Genomic DNA, 21,352 nt, shown 5'->3' with positions numbered 1-21,352 from the left:
TGATTTCCCATTTGTTTGTTTGTTTGTTTGTGTTTGTTTTTGTTTTGGTTGGTTGTTTATTATTCTATCAGGTCTTGATGAACAATTTCTGGTTCCTATGGTGGTGCCTGGGCTCATGTGTTAGTCTGGTTTTAAGTGGCTATTAAAGAGCTCATAGTTGTCAGATACTGAAGGGGCTTCTAAAAATGCCTTTAAAAAAAGATATTGTTTCTTTATTATGCAATTGTTGTAATTCTATAGTTGGTCTAAACATTTCCAGAAACAACATGTAAATTTGTGGTATTGAAACCTAAAACCACTTATTTATTTAGAGAAAGTGTGAAAACAGGGGAATGGCAGAGGGCAAGGGACAGAGAAAGAGAGAGGAGCAGACCCTCACTGAGCACACTGAGCACAGAGCCCCATGCAGGGCTCAATCCTATGACCTTACAGATCATAACCTGAGCAGAAATCAAGAGTAGAATGCTCAGTGGATTGAGCCACATAGGCACACCTGAGGGAATTCTTAAATGAGGCTGAAGCTCGTTTACCTTCTTGCAGAAAGCCCTATTTGTTTTTAAAAATGAAATTTATGTATTTCCTGTTACTAAAAAATAAATATGGCAAGACCATGGCAGGTTGAGGGTTGGGGAAGGATGCCTAATTTGTTGACGATTGAAGACTTGGGAATATGCGATAATTTTTCAGTGATAGGGGAGCAGTGTGCTGCCTAATTCACAAGGCAGTACAGGACTAGAAGAAATGGAGAGCATAAGTGAGTCAATAAGTACATAGCACTCTTCTTATTTTATTGGTATTGGTTGACTTAGGCTGCTTCCGAATGTACTGGTTTCTCAAAAAAAGAAAAAAAGTGAACACATAATATGGAATACTTTTTAAAAATGTAAAAAAAAATTGAAAGAAGTGGAAAATAAATCAGAGTATTACCACCCCAAAACAATATTTTCTTTTTAAGTAGAAGGTTATATAACTAGGAACATATGAAATAGATGCATTTTGTGTCTTTTACAAATTTGTGTCATAAAATATGTTCCTGACTAACCCCTTGAGAAGGAACTCCAATGGCCTGAGGTCATGAGCCAAGTTTGAGTTCCTTAAGGTTTGTTTAGTTTTTTTTTTGTTTGTTTGTTTTATTGATGTTTAGCTGAAAATCACTGCCAGTAAAATGGTAAATTGGTAAGATAAGGACATTGTCATTTTTTACCTAAGAAAACTCTTCAAAGAATTAAAAATTTCTGTAGTTTAGGAATACCTGCCAAACTCTGAGATCCTTTACTGATTAATACAAAAATCCTACCTTAAAAACAGATCATCTTTTCTTTATTTTTTGTGAAATAAAATTACATTTTAAGAATTATAGAGATGGGACTTTAATGGTCAGATTACTAAATTCAGTGATAGAAGTTCTGATGGTTGCTAAAAATTTGAAATGCACAACTACCAAAGATATATTTGTACATATATTTATTATATTTAATGTAGTTGCCCACCTTAGCAAGCTGGATAATGGACCACCTTGTTTCTTGTCTTAGAAAGAAAATCCCGAGTAAGGAAAATATTGTGAAACAAGTGGTTTTAGGTTTCGATACCACAAACTCATGCTGTTTCTGGAAATGTTTAGACTGACTCTAGAATGATGATAACTGCATTATAAAGTCTGGTACAAGACCTTCCTTCAGGGTCTAGGGGGAAGGTGGATAGGAGATGACCAATCTCTTTGGCTAAGCATTTATTTTCTATTTGAATTTTAGGTGGTTAAACAAGCTTGGGTTCGCTGTAGTCCATCATGAATCTGTTACAAAGGATGAAGGTATGTTCTATTTTAAACTTCTGAAAATTTAGCAAGAATATTAGGATGAGATGGATGGAAATACAATGTCAAGTTCTATGCATAGTCTTGTCCTAATGAAACATACTTTGGCATTTAAAATTATCTGAAAATATGTAGAAGCAGACATATTCACACAGACTCACCAACATGGAATAGAGCTTCCCATGCTGGCTAAGAATGCTTTTTACACTTCACCCACACATTAGCAGCTGTAGGCTTCACTGACATCTCGAACAACTGCCAGTGCAAATGTTTTATTGCCCCACTCACTGAATTCTTACTCAGAGACATGATCTCGTCATGATCTAGACAGATAACTTTCATCCCACTATTTCCTCTCTGATATTTTAATATTTCCACCAGGTGTATGCTGAGGCTAATTACTCTATGTCTGTGCTAGGAAACTGAATGTCAGATTAGGACACAGGCCATATTTTTAGCTCAGTCTGTAGTTTTCTGGGTTCAAAGCTACAGGAGTCAAAATCTTCTTAATGATGCAATTACTCCTGAATATTGAGAAGAAAGAGGCTTTCGGTGCCAGGGACACAAAGTTAATACTATTTATGAAGTGCTCAGGCCATATAAAACTTGGGAATTGGAATGTGGGGTGTTATATCTTTGGATAGCAAAAATTATAAAAGCTGAATCTGAGAAATGGAAAAGTGGTAATGTGATTTAAAAGAATAAAGAGCTATAGTGCAAGAGTGTGAAATCAGTGTCCTGACCATCTCCTTGGTCCTCTTTGCCACAACATCAGTACCCATTGTATATTTGAAATGCAGTTATAGATTGTGAGGAAAAAAATCATTACACAAAAATCTTCTCCCTATTCTGGTATTTAACGCCTTCTGTGATATGGCCTCAAGCAAACTTTCAGCTTCATTTTTTTTTTTTTTTTGCCACATCTGTTAGGGGTCTCCATATAGTTGGCTCAGACAACACCCTCAAATTGGTACTCATATTACTCTGTGCGCACTGTTGATGGTTTATATATGCTGCCATTTTCAGCTCCTTATGGCTCCTATGATCAAAATGAATCACTCCTGATTTTATGATCCCTTAATATATGACTCACACCTCTTTTGGGGAATTATTTTATTTTCCCTGAGCTATGGCTAGTCCTCTTCCTACATATTAGACACCAGTGAGGGCGGAAACCCTAATATGGTTATTCATTTTCTCCCCTCTTATGTAATCTCCTTGCACCAGGTAGCTCCATAGATGAGTCCTTTCTGAATCGGATTGAAATTGCAATAGCCAGATGGAGCAAAACCTCTGCTCATGCATTATGGAATGAGTGATGACAGTGTTGAAACATAAAACATTTTCATTTCTGTATAGAATGCTACAGTGAGAGTGAACAGGAGGACCCTGAAATCGCTGTGGAAACACCACCCCCTCCTTACTCTGCAGAGACTTTCTCTCCTTTGGTATGTACTGACCTCATTAGTCTATTGGTCACGATCAAGTGCGTGGGTGTCATTCCTTCCAATGGCATGGAATGTACTTTGACCAATAAATTTTTAGAATGGGCTAAATTAAGGTACCTGCCAAGCAGCAAGTGCAGTTCTCAAATTTTGAGTCTTCTCTATAGCAACCTCCTGGTATGAAAAAATTGGTTTATTTGTGTGTGACCCACAGATGTATCTTGCTGACAGGACTTATGGTAATGCACAGGGCTTCTAGGCCAGTGCTTGCAGGCAGAGATTTGTTTTATAATGTTTACTTATACCCTAACGGTCTTCAGAAAGAGCTGAAAGTGCCTTTCCTGGGTGCAGGCATTATAACCATGCAAAATGAACATAAAGGGGATGAAGGCCATAGATGAAGGGAAAATGAGAATCCAAAAGGCATCAGGAAGCCAGGAATGGGGTTAGTGCATTCAATCTGCGGGTAGAGTAATTTTTCTGTATATTCACTAGAGAGAAGTCCATGTTTAATTCTCAGCTTTGGAGGCATCCATCATAAGGTCAGGTTATTAATGGATGTTAAGACTGAGGCATGTTGCTTTGTATTTATTATTTATTTATTTACTTATTTATTTTTCAGTTTTAAGAGTTTTTAAATTAACATATAATGTATTATTTGTTTCAGGGGTACAGGTGTGGGATTCATCAGTCTTACACAATTCACAGCACTGACCGTAACGTGTGCTATTGTGTTGCTCTGTATTTAGATGCTTGTTGACTTTATAGTGATAGCCCCCAGAAGGATCCAAGCAAAGTTTATTTGGGGAAGTTTATTTATGGTTCTTCTACCTTCTGTGTGCCAGGACTTATGTAGGTGCTTTAAATAAATAACCATTTACCACTGCCCCCAATAACCCTGACAAGCAGTATTATTTAATCTGAATTTCACTGATTATTAATGAACATCTCTTCGTATTTATTGGCCATTTGAATTTTATTTTGTCTAGTGTCTGAAATATTTAGCATATTTTAGCTGTCTTACTGTTATTACTTTGTGCTTATAAAGTTTCTTTATTATCCTATCCATTAGCTCTTTGTCAGTTAAAAGTAAGGTACATCTCCTTTTCTGTTTCATGGCTTTTACTTTTTTAGACGGTTTTATGATTTCTTTTTTTTTAATCATTTTTTAAGATTTATTTTCAACATAACAGTATTCATTGTTTTTGTACCACACCCAGTGCTCCATGCAATACGTGACCTCCTTAATACCCACCACCTGGTTCCCCCAACCTCCCACCCCCCCACCTCTTCAAACCCTTCAGATTGTTTTTCAGAGTCCATAGTCTCTCATGGTTCACCTCCCCTTCCAATTTCCCCCAACTCCCTTCTCCTAACTCCCCATGTCCTCCATGCTATTTGTTATGTTCCACAAATAAGTGAAACCATATGATAATTGACTCTCTCTGCTTGACTTATTTCACTCAGCATCATCTCTTCCAGTCCCATCCATGTTGCTACAAAAGTTGGGTGTTCATCCTTTCTGATGGAGGCATAATACTCCATAATGTATATGGACCACATCTTCCTTATCCATTTGTCCATTGAAGGGCATCTTGGTTCTTTCCACAGTTTGGCGACTGTGGCCATTGCTGCTATAAACATTGGGGTACAGATGGCCCTTCTTTTCACTACATCTGTATCTTTGGGGTAAATACCCAGTAGTGCAATTGCAGGGTCATAGGGAAGTTCTATTTTTAATTTCTTGACGAATCTCCACACTGTTCTCCAAAGTGGCTGCACCAACTTGCATTCCCACCAACAGTGTAAGAGGGTTCCCCTTTCTCCACATCCCCTCCAACACATGTTGTTTCCTGTCTTGCTAATTTTGGCCATTCTAACTGGTGTAAGGTGGTATCTCAATGTGATTTCTTTTTGTAGACAGTTCTTGATTTCAGTGTGGCAGGTTCATCCATTACTTCTGTTGTGGTTAGTGCCTTTGTTTCTGATTTTAAACATTGTTTCCTATTGTTAGGTCATGGGAAGGTGGATATGGCTGTCCTCATCTCGTGATTTAGGAAACAGAAGTTCAGAGGTAGAATGGTCTGGCTATGCATGCAGTGAACGGGGTGCCTCAGAAGGGAACCCTGGTGTGTCTCGTTCTATTGTACATGTTCTTTCCACCCCTGCTACGGTGTTTGTCCATCCTTGGACCCAAGTAATGGGAAGTTCTGATAGGTTACAGCAGCTCCTTCACCTACCGACCTCTTCGGTCAGAATTTTTTATTTTGTGTGATGAAGTTTATATCTTTGTGTTTTTGCCAGTTTCTGGATTTAGGATATTAGACAACATTAAATGATGACCTCTACTGTTGTCACCTGCTGTCAGTGGAGAATTGTGGTCCCTTTTCTAGTTTACTTGGCTAGCAACCAAAACCAGAAATAATTATTTGTTGACTGAGTGTGTTTATCAAAATCTCTATGCAATAGGACTAGTCTATCAAACTAAGCAATATTAAACTATGAATATGGTAAAATTTAGACTGGTTTTTTTTTTTTTTTAAAGATTTTATTTATTTATTTGACAGAGAGAGATCACAAGTAGATGGAGAGGCAGGGAGAGAGAGAGAGAGGGAAGCAGGCTTCCTGCTGAGCAGAGAGCCCGATGTGGGACTCGATCCCAGGACCCCGAGATCATGACCTGAGCCGAAGGCAGTGTTTAACCCACTGAGCCACCCAGGCGCCCTAGACTGGTTTTTTAACTAGACTTACAATATGTCCCATTTTAATATATTCATAACATGCCCTTAATGGAGTCTTTCTCCTCTTTTAAAATCAGCTTCTGAATTTAGGAAAGACTAAATAGACACACCTTGGTTTAATAGAGAAGCATTTATTTTTGTTTAGTTTTTCTGTTTCTGTCTCTCTTTGTCTCTGTCTCTCTTCCCTCTCTCTCTTTCTAGCTCTGTCTCTCTATCTCCATCTCTATGTTCGTCTTTTCTTCTTTTCTGTCTGTCTTTCCCATTTTAACCTGTGACACACAATGATTTGGTCAGTCCTCCATCCTTCTCTTCCTGAAATTCTCTCTCCTTCCTACTGTCTGTCCCCCATGACACTTATATGATTCAGTTTAGTTCTAAAATACTGTGATTTTTAGTATTCTAGTGGCAACTAGTATCACAGCTTACTGAGAGCATTGTCAGGCATCTAGAACTCTACCGAAAGTAAAAGCAACCAACTTGTCTTTTTAGATGAGGGATCATAGTTCAATTGAATTATACAATGTGAGTCTTACCTGATGTTACAGTAGAAGCTCAGGGAATGCTTGTTTCAAAACCAAAAAATGAAGGGATGTATATGAGACCAGTAAATTAGGTCATTGAAGTAGGAGGTTTCTTTAGGATTTTCTGAGTCATTAATCAAATGTTATTTTTTTTAAATTCTAAGTTGAGAATTTTTCTGGAAGGCCACTAAGGCTAACATTTTTTTTTTTCTAAAGAAATATATTGGAAATAGATAAATGTTGAACAGTTAGATTTTATTTTCCTTAGAAACAGAATATGTTCCTCATGTTCACATATTTTCCAGGCAGATTTGTTTTTGTTTCCTCTTGTTTCTGAAAAACAGACATGCAAGACACTTGGTTAAAATAACATTTAAGCTTTTTATTGAAATAAATGAAAATTGAAAAACTCATGGTAACTTTTTTTTCAGAGAATGAATCAACTTACTGTTTTGGCTCAATCTGGCATAAACTAGCCATGACTGAGCTATATAAGCCTAGGTGAAAAATTTTTTTCTCTAAGTTCTTGCCTTAAAAAAAATATTTTGGGTAGTGAGCTTTCATTTTGGAATGATGACTCAAAAATATAAAATAATGCTATTCTGGGAAATTATCTCCCCAAAATTAGAATCTTGAATTAAAAATGTAATTCAGTGTCCAGTCATTCTAATTGCTGCAAACTGTAAGATGTCAACAGTAGACCAGTTTGGACCTCTGCTTCTAATGGCTGGCACCACCTGCCTCAGGAGAATAAAGAACAGTCTTTATTATTTTTTATGAGGGTCTTTATTATGAGGGTCTTCTCTGAGTGAACAAGAGGCTTCTTCTTGAGAAGACTTCACAGGATGGAGAGTTTAAAGGACATCCACTGATTCACAGAGCAATTAGAAATGGGGACCTTTGACACGCTTACTAAAAAGGCTTAATGTAGTTGGGACCCTGTATATTTCACTTGGGAAGGTTCTCTATAGAAATCAGTATCCATGATTCCTTGAAACCCCAAAAGAGCAAAAAGGAACTGACTTCATTCACATTTCTAACTCAGTAATAAGTTACAAAGTGATTTAAAAGCTTAGCCGTCAATAAAAAGTGGTTACACATGTTTTGTCTCTAAGTTTAATTATGACAAGCATTGTCTGGTAATTTGATCTATGTATGCTTATTCATTCATTTAACAAATTTTGTTGAGAGCCACTATTCTAAATATTTAGGACACATGAGTAAATAAAGACAACAATTTATTTCTTCACAGAGTCAAGCTTTGAGTTGAGAGAGACTGATAATTAATAATCACCATTCTAAGTACATTATCTGCTATGTAGTAGAAATAGAGTACGGTGAGTATGGGGAGATAAGGTGCGGGAGGTGGGATTGTGGTCGTGAACAGAGTACCAGGAGAGCCCAAGTGAGAGCTGAGGTCTGAGCAGAACTCTTGGAAGGTAGTGTGAGAGTCAGTCAGGCGGATGTTCAGGAAGGAGCTCTCTAAGCAAAGGGAAGAGTTAGAGCCAAAATCTCCTTGGTGGGTAGGGAGCAGGGCAGGGAGGCCAGTGTGGCTGAAGCAGGGTGAGTTAAGATGAGAATAGCAGGAATTGAGGTTGGAGGATAGTGGTGGCCATATCACCCAGGGCTCCAGAGCCCCTTAAGGACTTTAATGGTTTGAGTGACTTAGGGAGCCTTTGGGAGTTTTGAGCAGAGGAGTGATATGATCAGTTTCCATCTTAAAAGGACCACTCAGTCTACTTTATGGGAGAGACCCTGGGAGAGGTGGACCCCCAGTGGGTAGATCAGACAGGAGAGAAACTGCGAAGGTAAATATTTATAACACCAGCTTCAAAGAGTGCCTGCGTATTATCTTAGCATGGTCGTCCTCTTATTTTGGTGCTTTTTAGAAGTATAATTCCTTTTCTATTTAAATGGTGAAAAAAATCACCAAAGCAAACCGAAGAAGCTGTAAATAAAAATAAACACTGTTGACCATTGCCCCTTGGCCAGCGGCAGAGGAGGAAGTAAAAAATGAAACACAGAAATGGGTAAAATCAGTTTTAGAAATTCAAACTAATTTTGGGAGGATGAATCTCACACAGCTGTTTACTAAATGTCACTCAATCTTTTGATACAGAACCATATACTAGAAATGCTCACAACTGAGATAGTTGTATGAAAAATTTATCAGTGGCTACCAGTACAAGCCAGGGAAAGGTAGAAAGAAAATTCATCTTTATAAGAGTTATTACAAGCTCTATGGTTGAACATTTAATTGATGTCAAGACTACTTCTTCTTCTTTTTTTTTTTTAAAGATTTATTTATTTGAGAGAGGGAAAGAGAGAGACAGAGAGAGAATGAGTGCCCTAGTGGGGGGAGAAGCAGGGAGAGAGGGAGAGAAGCAGATCCCCTGCTGAGCACGGATCCCAATGCAATCCTAATCTTACAACTCTGAAATCACAACCCGAACCAAAGGCTTCAAGGCTTACTTATCTGACTGAGCCACCCAGGAGCACCTGATTTCAGAACTTCTAAAATTAGCCTTTACATCTTTGCCCCTTACTTCAGCAGTTCATTTCAGACTCCTCTGGCAGTCCATCAAAAGCCATGGAGCCTTCCAACCCCTCAGGCCTTCCATTCCCACGGGTCCTACAATCGGTCTTGCTGAAGTTCTAGAAATAGCAGGCATTTCTCTTTCTTTGTCTCCAATCTCTCTTTCTTAAAAACAAAAAACAAAACAAAAAAAAACACGTCCAGATCAGTCTTCCCGAAGTGTGGTTCCGATGGTACTGACTCACCTGCACAAGACCGTCCCGGGACTCCTTGTGCTTATCAAATTAATTTTTGACTTGTTAGTGTGGTATTGAGGCCCTTGGGTTTATTTCAAGCTCTCATTACAGTCCTGTTGCTGATTTCTCCTCTATCGGTGGCCCAGTAAACTGACTGCTGTCTCCCCAAAGCTTTCCAGACTTTTCTGCTCTTGCACTTGCATTGGTAAAGTTTCTCCACTGGTAGGAGCCACGTGCTCCCACTCCAGTTCCATTGCCTCCAGTTCAGATGTGACTTCCCTCACTAGAGCTTCCTCGTCGTCTAAATCACGATAATTCTGCCCTCTACTGAACTCTGTATGTTCCTATTTTTATGGGGCTGGGAAGGCAGAGGGGACCCTTTTCAAGTTGTTATCATTTGCCTTGTATTATAGCTGGGCTGTGTGGACTTGCCTCCGAGCAGACAGCTGGCAGGAAGACTGTCTCCACACGGGGCTCTGACTCAGAAGGATGAGGAACTCTTGGCTCACCTGTTTTGGGGGAGGGAAAGGTGTCACCCACAGAGAGTTAGTGCTGGGCGCCAAACCATGGGCTTGGAGCTGTGGTTTGAAAGCAAGCCCTGGCTCTGGTTTTCCCCTCCTATTTATAAGGCAAAAATAAAAAGTCTGCTTTGGTTGCTGAGGAATGTGGAGAAACGGGGTCTCTCATTGTAAGTTAAGTTGGTGCCTCCATTTTGGCCATTTTACTGTCTGTAAAAAATTTAAAGCCCTCACATGTTTGTGTCAACTATTCCACTTCTAGGAACTTACCCTATAGATTAAACTCAGGTGCTTAAAAAGGCAGAAGGATGTTGGGAAACCACCCAAGTGCCCATCAAAAGGGGACCAGCTAGTGAAAGGCAATACAGCCAGAGAACGGACTATGTCGCTATAGGAAAAAAAAAAAAAAAAAAAGCTCTATTTGTCCAGATGGGGAATGAGTCCCTAAATATATGAAATGGTAAAAGCAAGAACAAGGGGCATACTGCCAACAATATAGACATTTTTTAAAGCTCAAGCTTTGGAGCCAGCCCGGACCCACTCCTTATGAGCCAGGGACCCTGGACAAGCTTTGTCACTTCTCTGGACTCAGATGCCTTATCTATAACATGGAAGTGCTAGGAGGCCTTTGTAAGGGCACAAACATCATCTCTGGCAGTCACTTTCCTTCCTGGAGCTGCTCTAAGATAAGAATGAGCTAACAATGGACTGCGCTTCATTCTTCAGATGTTATTAAACTCCTATAGTGTGCTGGACCCTGCCCGGGGTGGTAGGCACAGAGCAGTGAACAAGACAGGCCTGGTCTAGAGAAGGGGAGTGGGTGCTAAAAAAAAAAAAAAAAAAAAAAAAAAAAAAAAAAAAAAAAAAAAAAAAAGGCGCTGAAATAGTATTATTTCTCTAATTATTAAGTCATTTTTTAAAAAGATTTATTCATTTATTTTGGAGAGAAAGCACACATACAAGGAAGGGGAGAGGCAGAGGGAGAGGGAGAGAGAGTCTCAAGCAGATTGCCATCTGAGTGTGGAGCCCAATGTGGGTCTCGATCCCAGGACCCTGAGGTCATGACCTGAGCTGAAATCAAGAGTTGACCACCCTTGGGTTGCCTGGGTGGCTCAGTTGGTTAGGCAGCTGCCTTCAGCTCAGGTCATGATCCCAGCGTCCTGGGGTAGAGTCCCACATAGGGCTCCTTGCTCAGCAGGGAGCCTGCTTCTCCCTCTGCCTCTGCCTGCCATTCTGTCTGCCTGTGTTCACTCTCTCTGACAAATAAATAAATAAAATCTTAAAAAAAAAAAGAGTCGACCACCCAGACAGCCCTCTAATTATTAAATTCTTAAAGTCAGAGGCAGTGTCCAATATCTTTTTCCTTACCCACAACATTTATGACTGTGCCTACACATTTATGATAGTGCCTACCACAATTTGAAATGAAATAAATATTTATTTAACGGACTGATAAACGGGCAAGTGGGTGATTGTAACTTCATCCACGTTCTCTGCCGATTTTTCGCGCTACTGTTATTTCCCCGTGTGAATTAGAACATCACTACTTTACACTCGTCTAGTACTGTCGCATGGGTTGGAGGAAGATGATTTCATTTGACTTTGACAAAAGTTCTGCATTTTACAAACGAGGAAGCCAAGGAGAAATAAAGTTATCACAAATGCCCTTTGCAAGCTTAAATTTACCTTTGACTAAGAAGATTCCTTCATGTTATCCCATTTGCTTCTCTTGATAAATCTGAGTCAGCCAGGCAGGTAGCTAAGACATTTTGTGTGTGTGTGTATGTGTGTGTGTGTGTGTGTGTGTGTGTGCGCGCGCATCGACCATGTGCCAGGTACTGTTGCCGATAAAGGAATGCTGAATTGAAATGGACAGTATCTTCCCCCCATAGCAGGCTAAGTCTGAGTTGAGGAAGAGGCACAACAAATTTGTAATTCAAACAAATACTCCCAAGTGCTGACAAATGCTGTGTAGAAGCAAACAGGGGTAATGGTTAGGGAGTGGCTGGGGTACAGTGTGGGGGGGATGTTCTTTCTGACTGTGAGGCTGAAGAGCCTGCTGATACTTGAAATGACACCAAAATGGTGAGGAGGAGGCAGCCACCCAGAAATTCATGGAGAGAATGTTTCAAGCGGAAGAAACCTGTGCTCAAGGAATGGGAAGAAGGCTTCTGTGACTGGAAAGGAGAGGGAGGTGGGAGGAGACGTAGCTGGCGGGGCAGACGGGGATCCATCTAGGCCTTGTCAGCTGTAATGAAGGCTGCGGCTATTTTTGTGCTTGTGATGGTCAATTATTAGCGGGTTTTCAGCAGGGGAGTATTGTGATCTCTTTTATGTTTTAGAAATACTCTAGGGGCACCTGGGTGGCTCAGTCAGTGAAGCATCTGCCTTTGCCTAAGGTCATGATCTCAGGATCCTAGGATAGACTCCCACATCAGGCTCCCTGCTCAGTGGGGAGTCTCCTTCTCCTTTTGTCCCGCCCTCTTGCTCATGCTTGCACGCTCTTTCTCTCTCTCTCTCTCTCTCAAACAAATAAATATTTAAATAAAATCTTAAAAAGAAAAAGAAGCACTCTTATTGTTTTGGAGGATGGACTAGGGTAGGCGTGGATGAGTAATGGTGGCAAAAAAAAGTCAAAGGAATAAGACTTAGAGGTGAGGTGGTTTCTTTAAGGTCACTTGGATAGAAGGGATCGGAGAGAGGAGCAGGTCCTTTGCCACCTTATCAGATGGGGGTCAGATGGGGGTGTGTGCTCTACAAGGTATGGGGGTCAGATGGGGGTGTGTGCTCTACAAGGTATGGGGGTCAGATGGGGGGGTGTGCTCTACAAGGTATGGGGGTCAGATGGGGGTGTGTGCTCTACAAGGTATGGGGGTCAGATGGGGGTGTGTGCTCTACAAGGTATGGGGGTCAGATGGGGGTGTGTGCTCTACAAGGTATGGGGGTCAGATGGGGGTGTGTGCTCTACAAGGTATGGGGGTCAGATGGGGGTGTGTGCTCTACAAGGTATGGGGGTCAGATGGGGGTGTGTGCTCTACAAGGTATGGGTGTCAGATGGGGTGTGTGCTCTACAAGGTATGGGGGTCAGATGGGGGTGTGTGCTCTACAAGGTATGGGGGTCAGATGGGGGTGTGTGCTCTACAAGGTTTTTGGGTTTTTAGAAGAATGCTTCTGCTAGCATATGGCAGAAATACAGACGGTACTTCCTAGGGTTTAGCAGCAGTTGACTGGTTTGTTGTTGTTAATGTGGTCAGTAAAAGAGAAGGAAAGCCATATGGATATGTTCCTTTTTTTTTTTCTCATTTGGTTTCATTATGTTCAATCTTAAGTTATTCCTGTATTTTTTTAAATATACTTTGACTAATGTTGCTTAACATTTATATGCTGACTTTCTTCATCCTAATTACAGAATGTTGGTGGCTATCTTAAACTGTTTTCCCTATGTCAAATATGTGTTTTTAAACAATTCAAGGAAAAAGATTTTAGAGCTAATCAACATTTGAGTTAAGCTTCTTTGATAAATACAGGTATCTTAAGTAAGTGTTGAATCACTAAATTCTACACCTGAAACTACTATTACACTGCATGTTAATTAACTGGAATTTAAATTAAAAATATACATTAAATGGGAAAAAGAGTGTTCGCTTTGACAACGCATATACGAAAATTAGAATGATACCGAGAAGATTAGTATGGCTCCTGTGCAAGGATGACATGCAAATCCATGAAGAAAATGGGAAAAAGCAATATTGATTTTTTAACTTAATCATATAGTCGCTTCATTAAAACTTAGATCTTTAATGTCTTTAAATATTATCATTAAAAAGTAAAATATTTAAAACTCAAATATTCTGAAATGAACCACTGTGCAATTATTAACCTCTAATAGATAAAATAATAATTTTGTTTGAGATCATGAGATTATTTTGTGGGAGTATTTGCATTATAATCAGTGACAGTCACTCCTAGATCCTGGGGTTAGGATAAATCATTTGTAGCAATTCTACAGAGAATTTTGGGTGTCTGTCCATATGAGACTGAACTACTCCAGGCTGTTTTTCCTCTAGACCATTTTGTATTGATATTAATTTGTTACCAACTATATGTCAGGCGCAGATATAAAGAATAGGTAAAAATAATAGTTAAGAACAGCCTGTTCTCAAGTATCTTACCAAAAAAAAAAGAGCAAGTCCATCAGCAATTATAGAATTAGTTGACAAATAAAGTGACATTCCACCTGGTATGATAGAAGGAAGCCTGAGAGTACCATACAGAGCTACCCACCTGGTCTTGAGCCCACTGAAGTCTTCTTGGAGGAGGCAGTCCTTGAACTAATACTGATGGATGGACTTATGTTAGTACATGAGAGACTGCCACTTCTTCCTGCCTTCATTAGATTTGCAGTGAGAAGTTTTGTGAGTATATTAATTACATGGATGGTTCATAGAAGGCACTGAGCTAAATGTTCTCTGTTTGACTGTGGCTATTGTTAGCTACACGTGGTAGAAATAATGACCTGTGATTTAGCACCGTATTATCATAGCATATTATTTAGCACGTTTCCATTGTGACGGCTTTCCAAGATCACTTTGATTACTATTTTGTTAATCTCTCTTCTAATAAAAACTCCCTCTGGACTGTAGACATAATCTGTTTTCTTATTTTCTCTTTCTTTCTCTCTAGTTCTTCCTGGTTTTTTCCTTGCTCATCTTCTTTTTTCCATTTAAAAATCAAATTTCCACATGTTACATGGTGCAAGAGAAGAGATGATGGATTGAAAATATTTGAGTTGTGTTTGAGTAGTACCTCTGAAAGGAATATGCTTCACAGAAATTTCTGATGCTCTATGAACATGTCTTTCCTTGGTCCATTAAGCAGTTTTGAGGTCCCAAAAGGTTTATGGAAAAAGTGCTACAGCAGCTATGTGCACAGGATTTTGCTCAAATAGCCCATTTTGCTAATTAAATTACAGTAATATCAACAGGAGCAACAGGGAAAGCTTGCACTTGGTCTCTTTTCAAAAAAAGGATGCTGGGGGATGCCTGGGTGGCTCAGTTGGTTAAGCAGCTGCCTTCAGCTCAGGTCATGATCCCAGCATCCTGGGATTGAGTCCCACATCGGGCTCCTTGCTTGGCAGGGAGCCTACTTCTCCCTCTGCCTCTGCCTGCCATTCTGTCTGCCTGTGCTCGCTCTCTCTCCCTCTCTCTCTCTCTGATAAATAAATAAAATCTTAAAAAAAAAAAAGGATGCTGGCCCCACCAAAGCCAAGTTTTACTAAAATAGCTCACAATGGTGGAACGTGTTGGGACTAGGTCTGAATGGTATTTTTGTTAATATTTATTTTCTATATCATTCTAATGAGTAAACAAGTCTTGGCATTTATTTGGACAGCTTGGGGTCTGTGCATTATCTCGTCTAGGTAACAAAGATTTTATTTAGTGGGCTATAGATATTTAATCTCTTAGTTGTTAAATGATCTGAATGATTTAAGGCAATTGATTTGCAAACTCATTGACACATTCCTGAATGGAAAGTTTTCATGTCTGTACAAATATATTATTAATAAAAGGTGCATGTGATGAATAGTATATTAACTGAATATTTTAATGTCATGCTTCTAAAAAGTGGATTTACTGATTATTTGACAATGCATGGCTAGTATTTAGCTAACTGAGCATACATTGGGTAAATACAGGCTTTTCCCATCAGAACTCAGAGTTTAGAACCTACAAAATTCTTGGGAACATACGAGATGGATATCAACCATTCTGAGTTAGTTGTAATGATTCTGAGGTTTTGGGGAGAAAAATCTTAGTTTGCTCTTTGGCTTCTTCCCACTAACCATTTTTTTCCTACCACTTTGGACTGTTGAATGTTTGAAATTGATGAATCTCAACTATAAAATGTCTTCTCTGTCTCATCTGCCATTGGAGATATATAATGACCCAGAGAACACTGTTGTCTCTGTCATCTTGATTTTTGGATTTTATTGATAAAGAAAATGAAAAATGAGGGAACAACATATAGTTGCCAGATATTTATTTTGCTTTGTAGGACATTAAAAAAAAAACTTTAAAAAGACAAAAACTAACATCTACTATCACCATTTTCTAAAAGAAGGCATATTATTTTACCATCAAAATGAAACTAGGATAAAATCTCAGAATAAATGAAGTCCTTTCCAAGAGAAGTTGATTGGTGATGTGGCACTGATGTTTTCTCCATGAGCAGATGAACATTTTGCCAAGGACTCTTATTCATTCTTGCATTGTATGTTGGGAGCTGCTTTCAGAAGATCCTTGTAACATTAGCCTACTTCTCACAGTCTAGGTGCAATTGCTGGTTTCTCTTTAGTGAATTACGAGTTTGCAGTGGATTCTTATAATTTTTGGTGAAAGTTTATTAAAGGTTTCAAATTATTAAAGAACTAATGAGCTAACATGATTTTACCTATGTATTACAAGCTATTGCTGGGTATGTGCTAAAGAATATATGTATATTGGAGAACAGAAATGTATGGACTTTGTCCACATCCATGATTTCCACTCAGTTAATATTTTGCTTCCTATCTGGCTTCAGCTTTTGTTTTCTCTCTCTTAATTACCTTTCTCAAGGGTTTTTGCTCAATCAGTGAGAATTCAGTGATCGATTACAATCTATTTTTGCTCAAAGTATCCTTCAGTATTTCAAAGAATCTCCCAAAGGGACCTTTTACATTTCTAGGGAACATTGAAGAATAGGGTAAATCATGTTATGGAGATGTTTCAGGTCCTTAAACAAAGAATTCAAAGTTATACAAATTGGTTTTGGGTGATGGAGGCATAGTTCTTGCCATAGGAATATAAATATCACGCAATTTTCTTCTGATTCTTTTTTAAGACTAGTTTAGGTTTCTTTGGTATCTTTTTTAATAAGACATTATGATACACAACTGAGCCCCCGGCATGTCAATTAAACTTGCAGTTGTAGATCCATAAGAAGTAGAATGAAATTTAAATTTAAATGTAATCTTAACCGCATTCCTTGTGGCAAATACTGGAAATACAGAATAGAAACAGACCAGTTCTCTGTCAGTGTATTTTACCAAGTCCTTGTAACCGTTTTATAATAAACTTTGCTGTGATCTGTTAAGGAATCTTCAAATTAAGTAATGAAGAAGTTTAAGAATTGTAATTTTCCCCTCATAGCAAATTTAACTCAAACAGAATAAAAAGGGATCGTACTAATAATCCTCGCATGAAGTATAAGAATTAAGGTCTTATGCAGGGCCAGTGCAGCTATTTCCCTATCATAGAGATAAAAAGTTAAATATGGTGTCTTCAGCTGTTTGGAAAAAAAGAGTTAAATACAAGAACAAAAAGCAATTATTCTGAGTTACATTTGGTAAAACAGATGAAAAAAAAAAAGTGAAGCCCCAAAACTTGTGAATGGTTTTTAAAACAATTTGTTACTAATAATTTTTTTCTGAAAGTCTGGAATACCTCTGTTAAAAATGGAAAATAGAGAATGCCAGTTTAATCATGATTTATTTTATTCTTTTTGGTTTTATTTGTGAAACAGGCTGCACAGCAGGCATCTTCCTCTTCACCCAAATCTTGCTCTTCCTCTTCCTCGGAAAGTACAATAAAGACAAACAGCAGTTTGTCCTCCTTATCTAGAGAGAGACAGTCCTGGATCGACATGGTGAATAGTTCTGCCACGGCCGACGATGAGGGACAGTCTATAACATTGGCTGTGCAGGTTCACTCATCTGCACCCTCAGAGGGAAACAGTTGCAGGGCTCTGGAAAACAGCTTTGCCACATCAGAAAGTGGATTTTTGAACTCTTTGTCTAGTGATGACACGTCTTCACTGAATAGCAACCTGGATCATCTGATTGTCCCAGACAAGCCCGCTGGATCCAAGATGGTGGACAGAGGTAAACCAAGAAGTTGTTTACTCTTTGCTAGAGAATGAATATTTGTGGGTGGATCTAGAGCTCTAATTTGTAATAAGAAGAATGTTGAAAGTCATGGATGATGATTCAATAATTAAGGAATCAGGTGGGGCTAAGGCCAAGGGATACTTCTGTGGGGAGTTTGTATGTGGAAGGCTCCAGCTTCAGGGCCATTAATTACCCACAGAAGTGTCACTGGCCACATGTTTACAGTTATTAGACATGTGATTTTCTACCAATCTGAGGAAAAACTTGACTCAATTTGGTCCCATGTCTTATGCCCTGGAGCTTATGGTGATTAGATCAGGGTTTTGTAGATTGGTATCTAGTGGTTCCAAATAAATGGAGAGCAACCACCTACCCTGGGCCACAACCTCAGAAAAGGTCTGGCTCCTCGTTAGTTGACTCCTGAAGGTGTCTGTGTGGTTAACAGGGAGATAGACAATTTATATGCACTTTGGAAGGCAGCACTAGAACTTTCAAACACAAAGAAGAGCACGGTTTATGCTCCTGGAAAAAAAAAAAAGACAAAACGAAATATTCTCTAAGTCTTATAGCAAAGGAAACAGTTCATGGAGTATGGAAATTAATAATGTGAACTTTCTTCATACTCTGTGATGATTGGTCTTTATCTTTTGTTCAGTGGGACTTTTTTTATTATTAGTTTTCAGTCATGATGTGTCTTTTCGGATGGTTTGTACCTTATTTACATACTTGCCTGATACAAGATACTGGGCAACAAGATAATGCCGAGTTTGGTTTTATTTTTTCAGTGTACTTTTGAAAGAAAGTTGACCAGTGAAATTCTCATGCTGTCTTTCCAGAATGCCCCGAAGACACAGATGACCACTCTCCCCTCTCCCCTAGCATAATCAGGGAAATTTATTTAAGTCCTCAAATTTTCAGATATATCCTATTAATTTAACATTTGGTATCAGGGTAATTTAATCCAAGGACCACGATTGTAGTCCCAGTTGTGTGTGTGTATTCAGTATTTTGAAATATGCCAATCTGAATGCTCGGGCTGGGAACTCATTCTCTAAGTCATCACAGTTGTTACCACTCCTTGTGTCCTTACCTGAAGATGCTTCACCCAGTTGAGTTACCTGCCTGGTAGCTATGGCGTTTGTGTTTAATACCTCTAATTTAGGCCAGTGATCTACTTTACATTTAAAAAAGTGGAGTGTGAGACGTCACTGGTGAAATAACCCTTGTCTAGAAGTGAAGGGGGTGGAGTAGGGGGCAGGGTGGAAAGAGCACCAGTGAGGAGTACAGGGGATCATGGGTGGGCTCTGATGGATGCAACACAGGAGACGTGAGCTCGCCTGAGGTTTGAGAGGTGCTGTCCCACGAAGAAATGCTGGGCATAATCTCTGTCTCCTTGGACGTATAAAACTCATGCAGGTCATGAGGATAGAAACTCAAGCAAAAAGGCCTAAGAAACTTTTTTTAATGTTGAAAATGGTTCAAAATTGAATGGGTTTCTTGGAAAGTAATGTATTCCTTGTCACTGGAGGTGTTTCCTCATTCTGAGACAATCATTTTCATTGGGTATTAATTGCATATTGATCACAATCTTTAGTCTTTTTTCAAAAAGATTTTGTTTATTTATTTATTTATTTATTTTAGAGTGAAAGAGAGAGGGACACACAGAGAGAGAGAGCACAAGCAGGGGGAGGGGCAGAGAGAGAGGGAGGACTTGCTTTTCCCTCTGCACCTCTCTGCTCTCTCTGAGGAGTGCAAGCTGAGGCTTGATTCCGGGCTCCATCTCACCACTCTTGAGTTCATGACCTGAGCCAAAACCAAAGTGTCAGATGCTCAACCGACTGAGCCACCCAGGTGCCCCACTGTCTTTGTTCTTATAAAGACATAATGAAGAGAGCACTTAAGTATCTTGAACTGCTCGGCCTCTAACCTGATACTTGGAAAAGTCTTCGAGATACAGGGCTGCTTGAACTAAAGAAAATCATGAAAAGTACCACATCTATTATTTGCTTGTGAAAAACTCTTACTTTAATCATTGGGCCATAGGTGGAACTAAAAATTGTCATGTACACACACACACACACACACACACACACACACACACGTTACCCCAGAATGAGGTTGGCTTTAAAAGCAAAACAGAAAATAAATTCCCATTTGCATTCTTTCCCAAGGGATGACCCTGCAGATCGAGTTTTCTTTAGGATGAATAAGCTGCGAGTCACGGGAATATGTATGTACCTCTTGTCCGTGTCCACATGTCACTTTTGAGATGCATGAGTTGCAGAGCTGGCTGGGGACCAACATCTCTTTCAGTCTAAGGAAGAAGAAACCTCGTATTTTAAAATTTTGAGTTAAGTGCAGGGTGACCAACAAAATCTCTGTGCTTTTTCCAACAGTTTGACATGAAGGTATTCCTTTCAGTAGAAAGAAAGAGAAAATAAAATTATTTTCCCCTCACTGATGTGTTGGCAGTTGCCATATGTCACAAAATTTTTGCTGATGATTTTCTCCTGCTGCTGGGGATTTGGTTAAATTCCCAGAAGAGTTAAACCACATAAAGTCATTGCTATGGAAACAGCAACCTGGTCTTTTCTTGCATTTGCTATGGTTTGTTCTTGAGTAATCAGACTGCATATTATGCATTCTTTTACATGTGTATATTGGTGTGCTGGAGAACAAGGTAGCTTTTCATTTCTGTGACTGCTAAAAATTATTTTTTAGCTGCCAATTAAAAAAAGAAAAGCTCTGACATTCCTGTGTCTGGAATATTGTTCAAGGTGTTTTTATGACAGGGATTGAAGTGTCGACATGGTCCACGACAGGAGTTAGGATTTTAGGTTAAGTCCCAGTCTCAAGATGCATTTGCTAGAGAAAGAAGTTTTCTCCTAGAAAAGATTCTTAAAGGTTAATAACTGAGTCCTGAAACAAGTAGGGAACATGAGTTACAGCCTTCTTTTTATTTCAACAATGAGAAAAATGTTTTGCAGTTATGCAATTAAAATTGTGGTTGCTAGAATTTTATACTGAATTTAAATAGCCTTTTAGACATTTCTTCCCTGCGGTGTAAGCTAATAAAAAAATGCAGGGTGTTAATTGCATCCCATTGCCTTTCTACATTGGGAGTTCCAGAGTTCCATAGCTCTCTTGATTCTTCACTGAATTTTTCCTCTAAGCGTAGTGGGAAAAGAGGTGATGGGGTTAGTGCAATATTCATCTCAGCTCAATTTTACCCTATATTGTTTCCTTCTTCTGTGAGAAGTTATTTGGTCTCTTCCTTATGCCCATGTGATAATGACTCCCCTGTATGCTCTCTTTACATTATGCTGACAATGTGGAGACAATTTTGATTATACTTACGCCATGAATGGAGTGACCATAGCCTGGATGCTAGAAAGCTAAAAAACCACTAATGAGACGAAAACTCTATGTTAATAAATGCTCAAGTACAAGTCCACTCAGAATCAATCTGGGAATCTTGTTGAATAAAAAGCGTTGTTAATGAAGAAACAAGCGTACTGGAATATGCATGATATCTTAAGAATGTGACATAAATGAGCCAGATTTTAAGAGTCAGCAAATATTACAAAAAATTGCACATAATCTGAGTGCAAACAGGAT

The 21,352-nt window shown here is 39.1% G+C and overlaps 1 protein-coding gene and 1 pseudogene across 7 annotated transcripts in view; both read left to right on the top strand.

The window, feature by feature from the left end:
• The window catches only part of IPCEF1 (interaction protein for cytohesin exchange factors 1), a 181,792-nt gene that overhangs the window by 133,486 nt on the left and 26,954 nt on the right, over window positions 1-21,352 (top strand). For all 7 annotated transcript variants that reach the window (XM_047733016.1, XM_047733015.1, XM_047733013.1 and 4 more), the window contains 3 exons: window positions 1,752-1,810; window positions 3,173-3,261; window positions 17,371-17,728. In XM_047733016.1, coding sequence (XP_047588972.1) covers window positions 1,752-1,810; window positions 3,173-3,261; window positions 17,371-17,728 — 506 coding nt within the window. The remainder of the gene's footprint in view (window positions 1-1,751; window positions 1,811-3,172; window positions 3,262-17,370; window positions 17,729-21,352) is intronic.
• On the top strand, window positions 13,448-13,568 carry LOC125103397 (uncharacterized; annotated as a pseudogene).

Source organism: Lutra lutra, chromosome 6 (assembly GCF_902655055.1).
Source record: "Lutra lutra chromosome 6, mLutLut1.2, whole genome shotgun sequence".
Lineage (NCBI taxonomy): Eukaryota > Metazoa > Chordata > Mammalia > Carnivora > Mustelidae > Lutra > Lutra lutra.
Note: the sequence above shows the minus strand (reverse complement) of the source record. Positions and strands in the feature narration are given on the sequence as shown.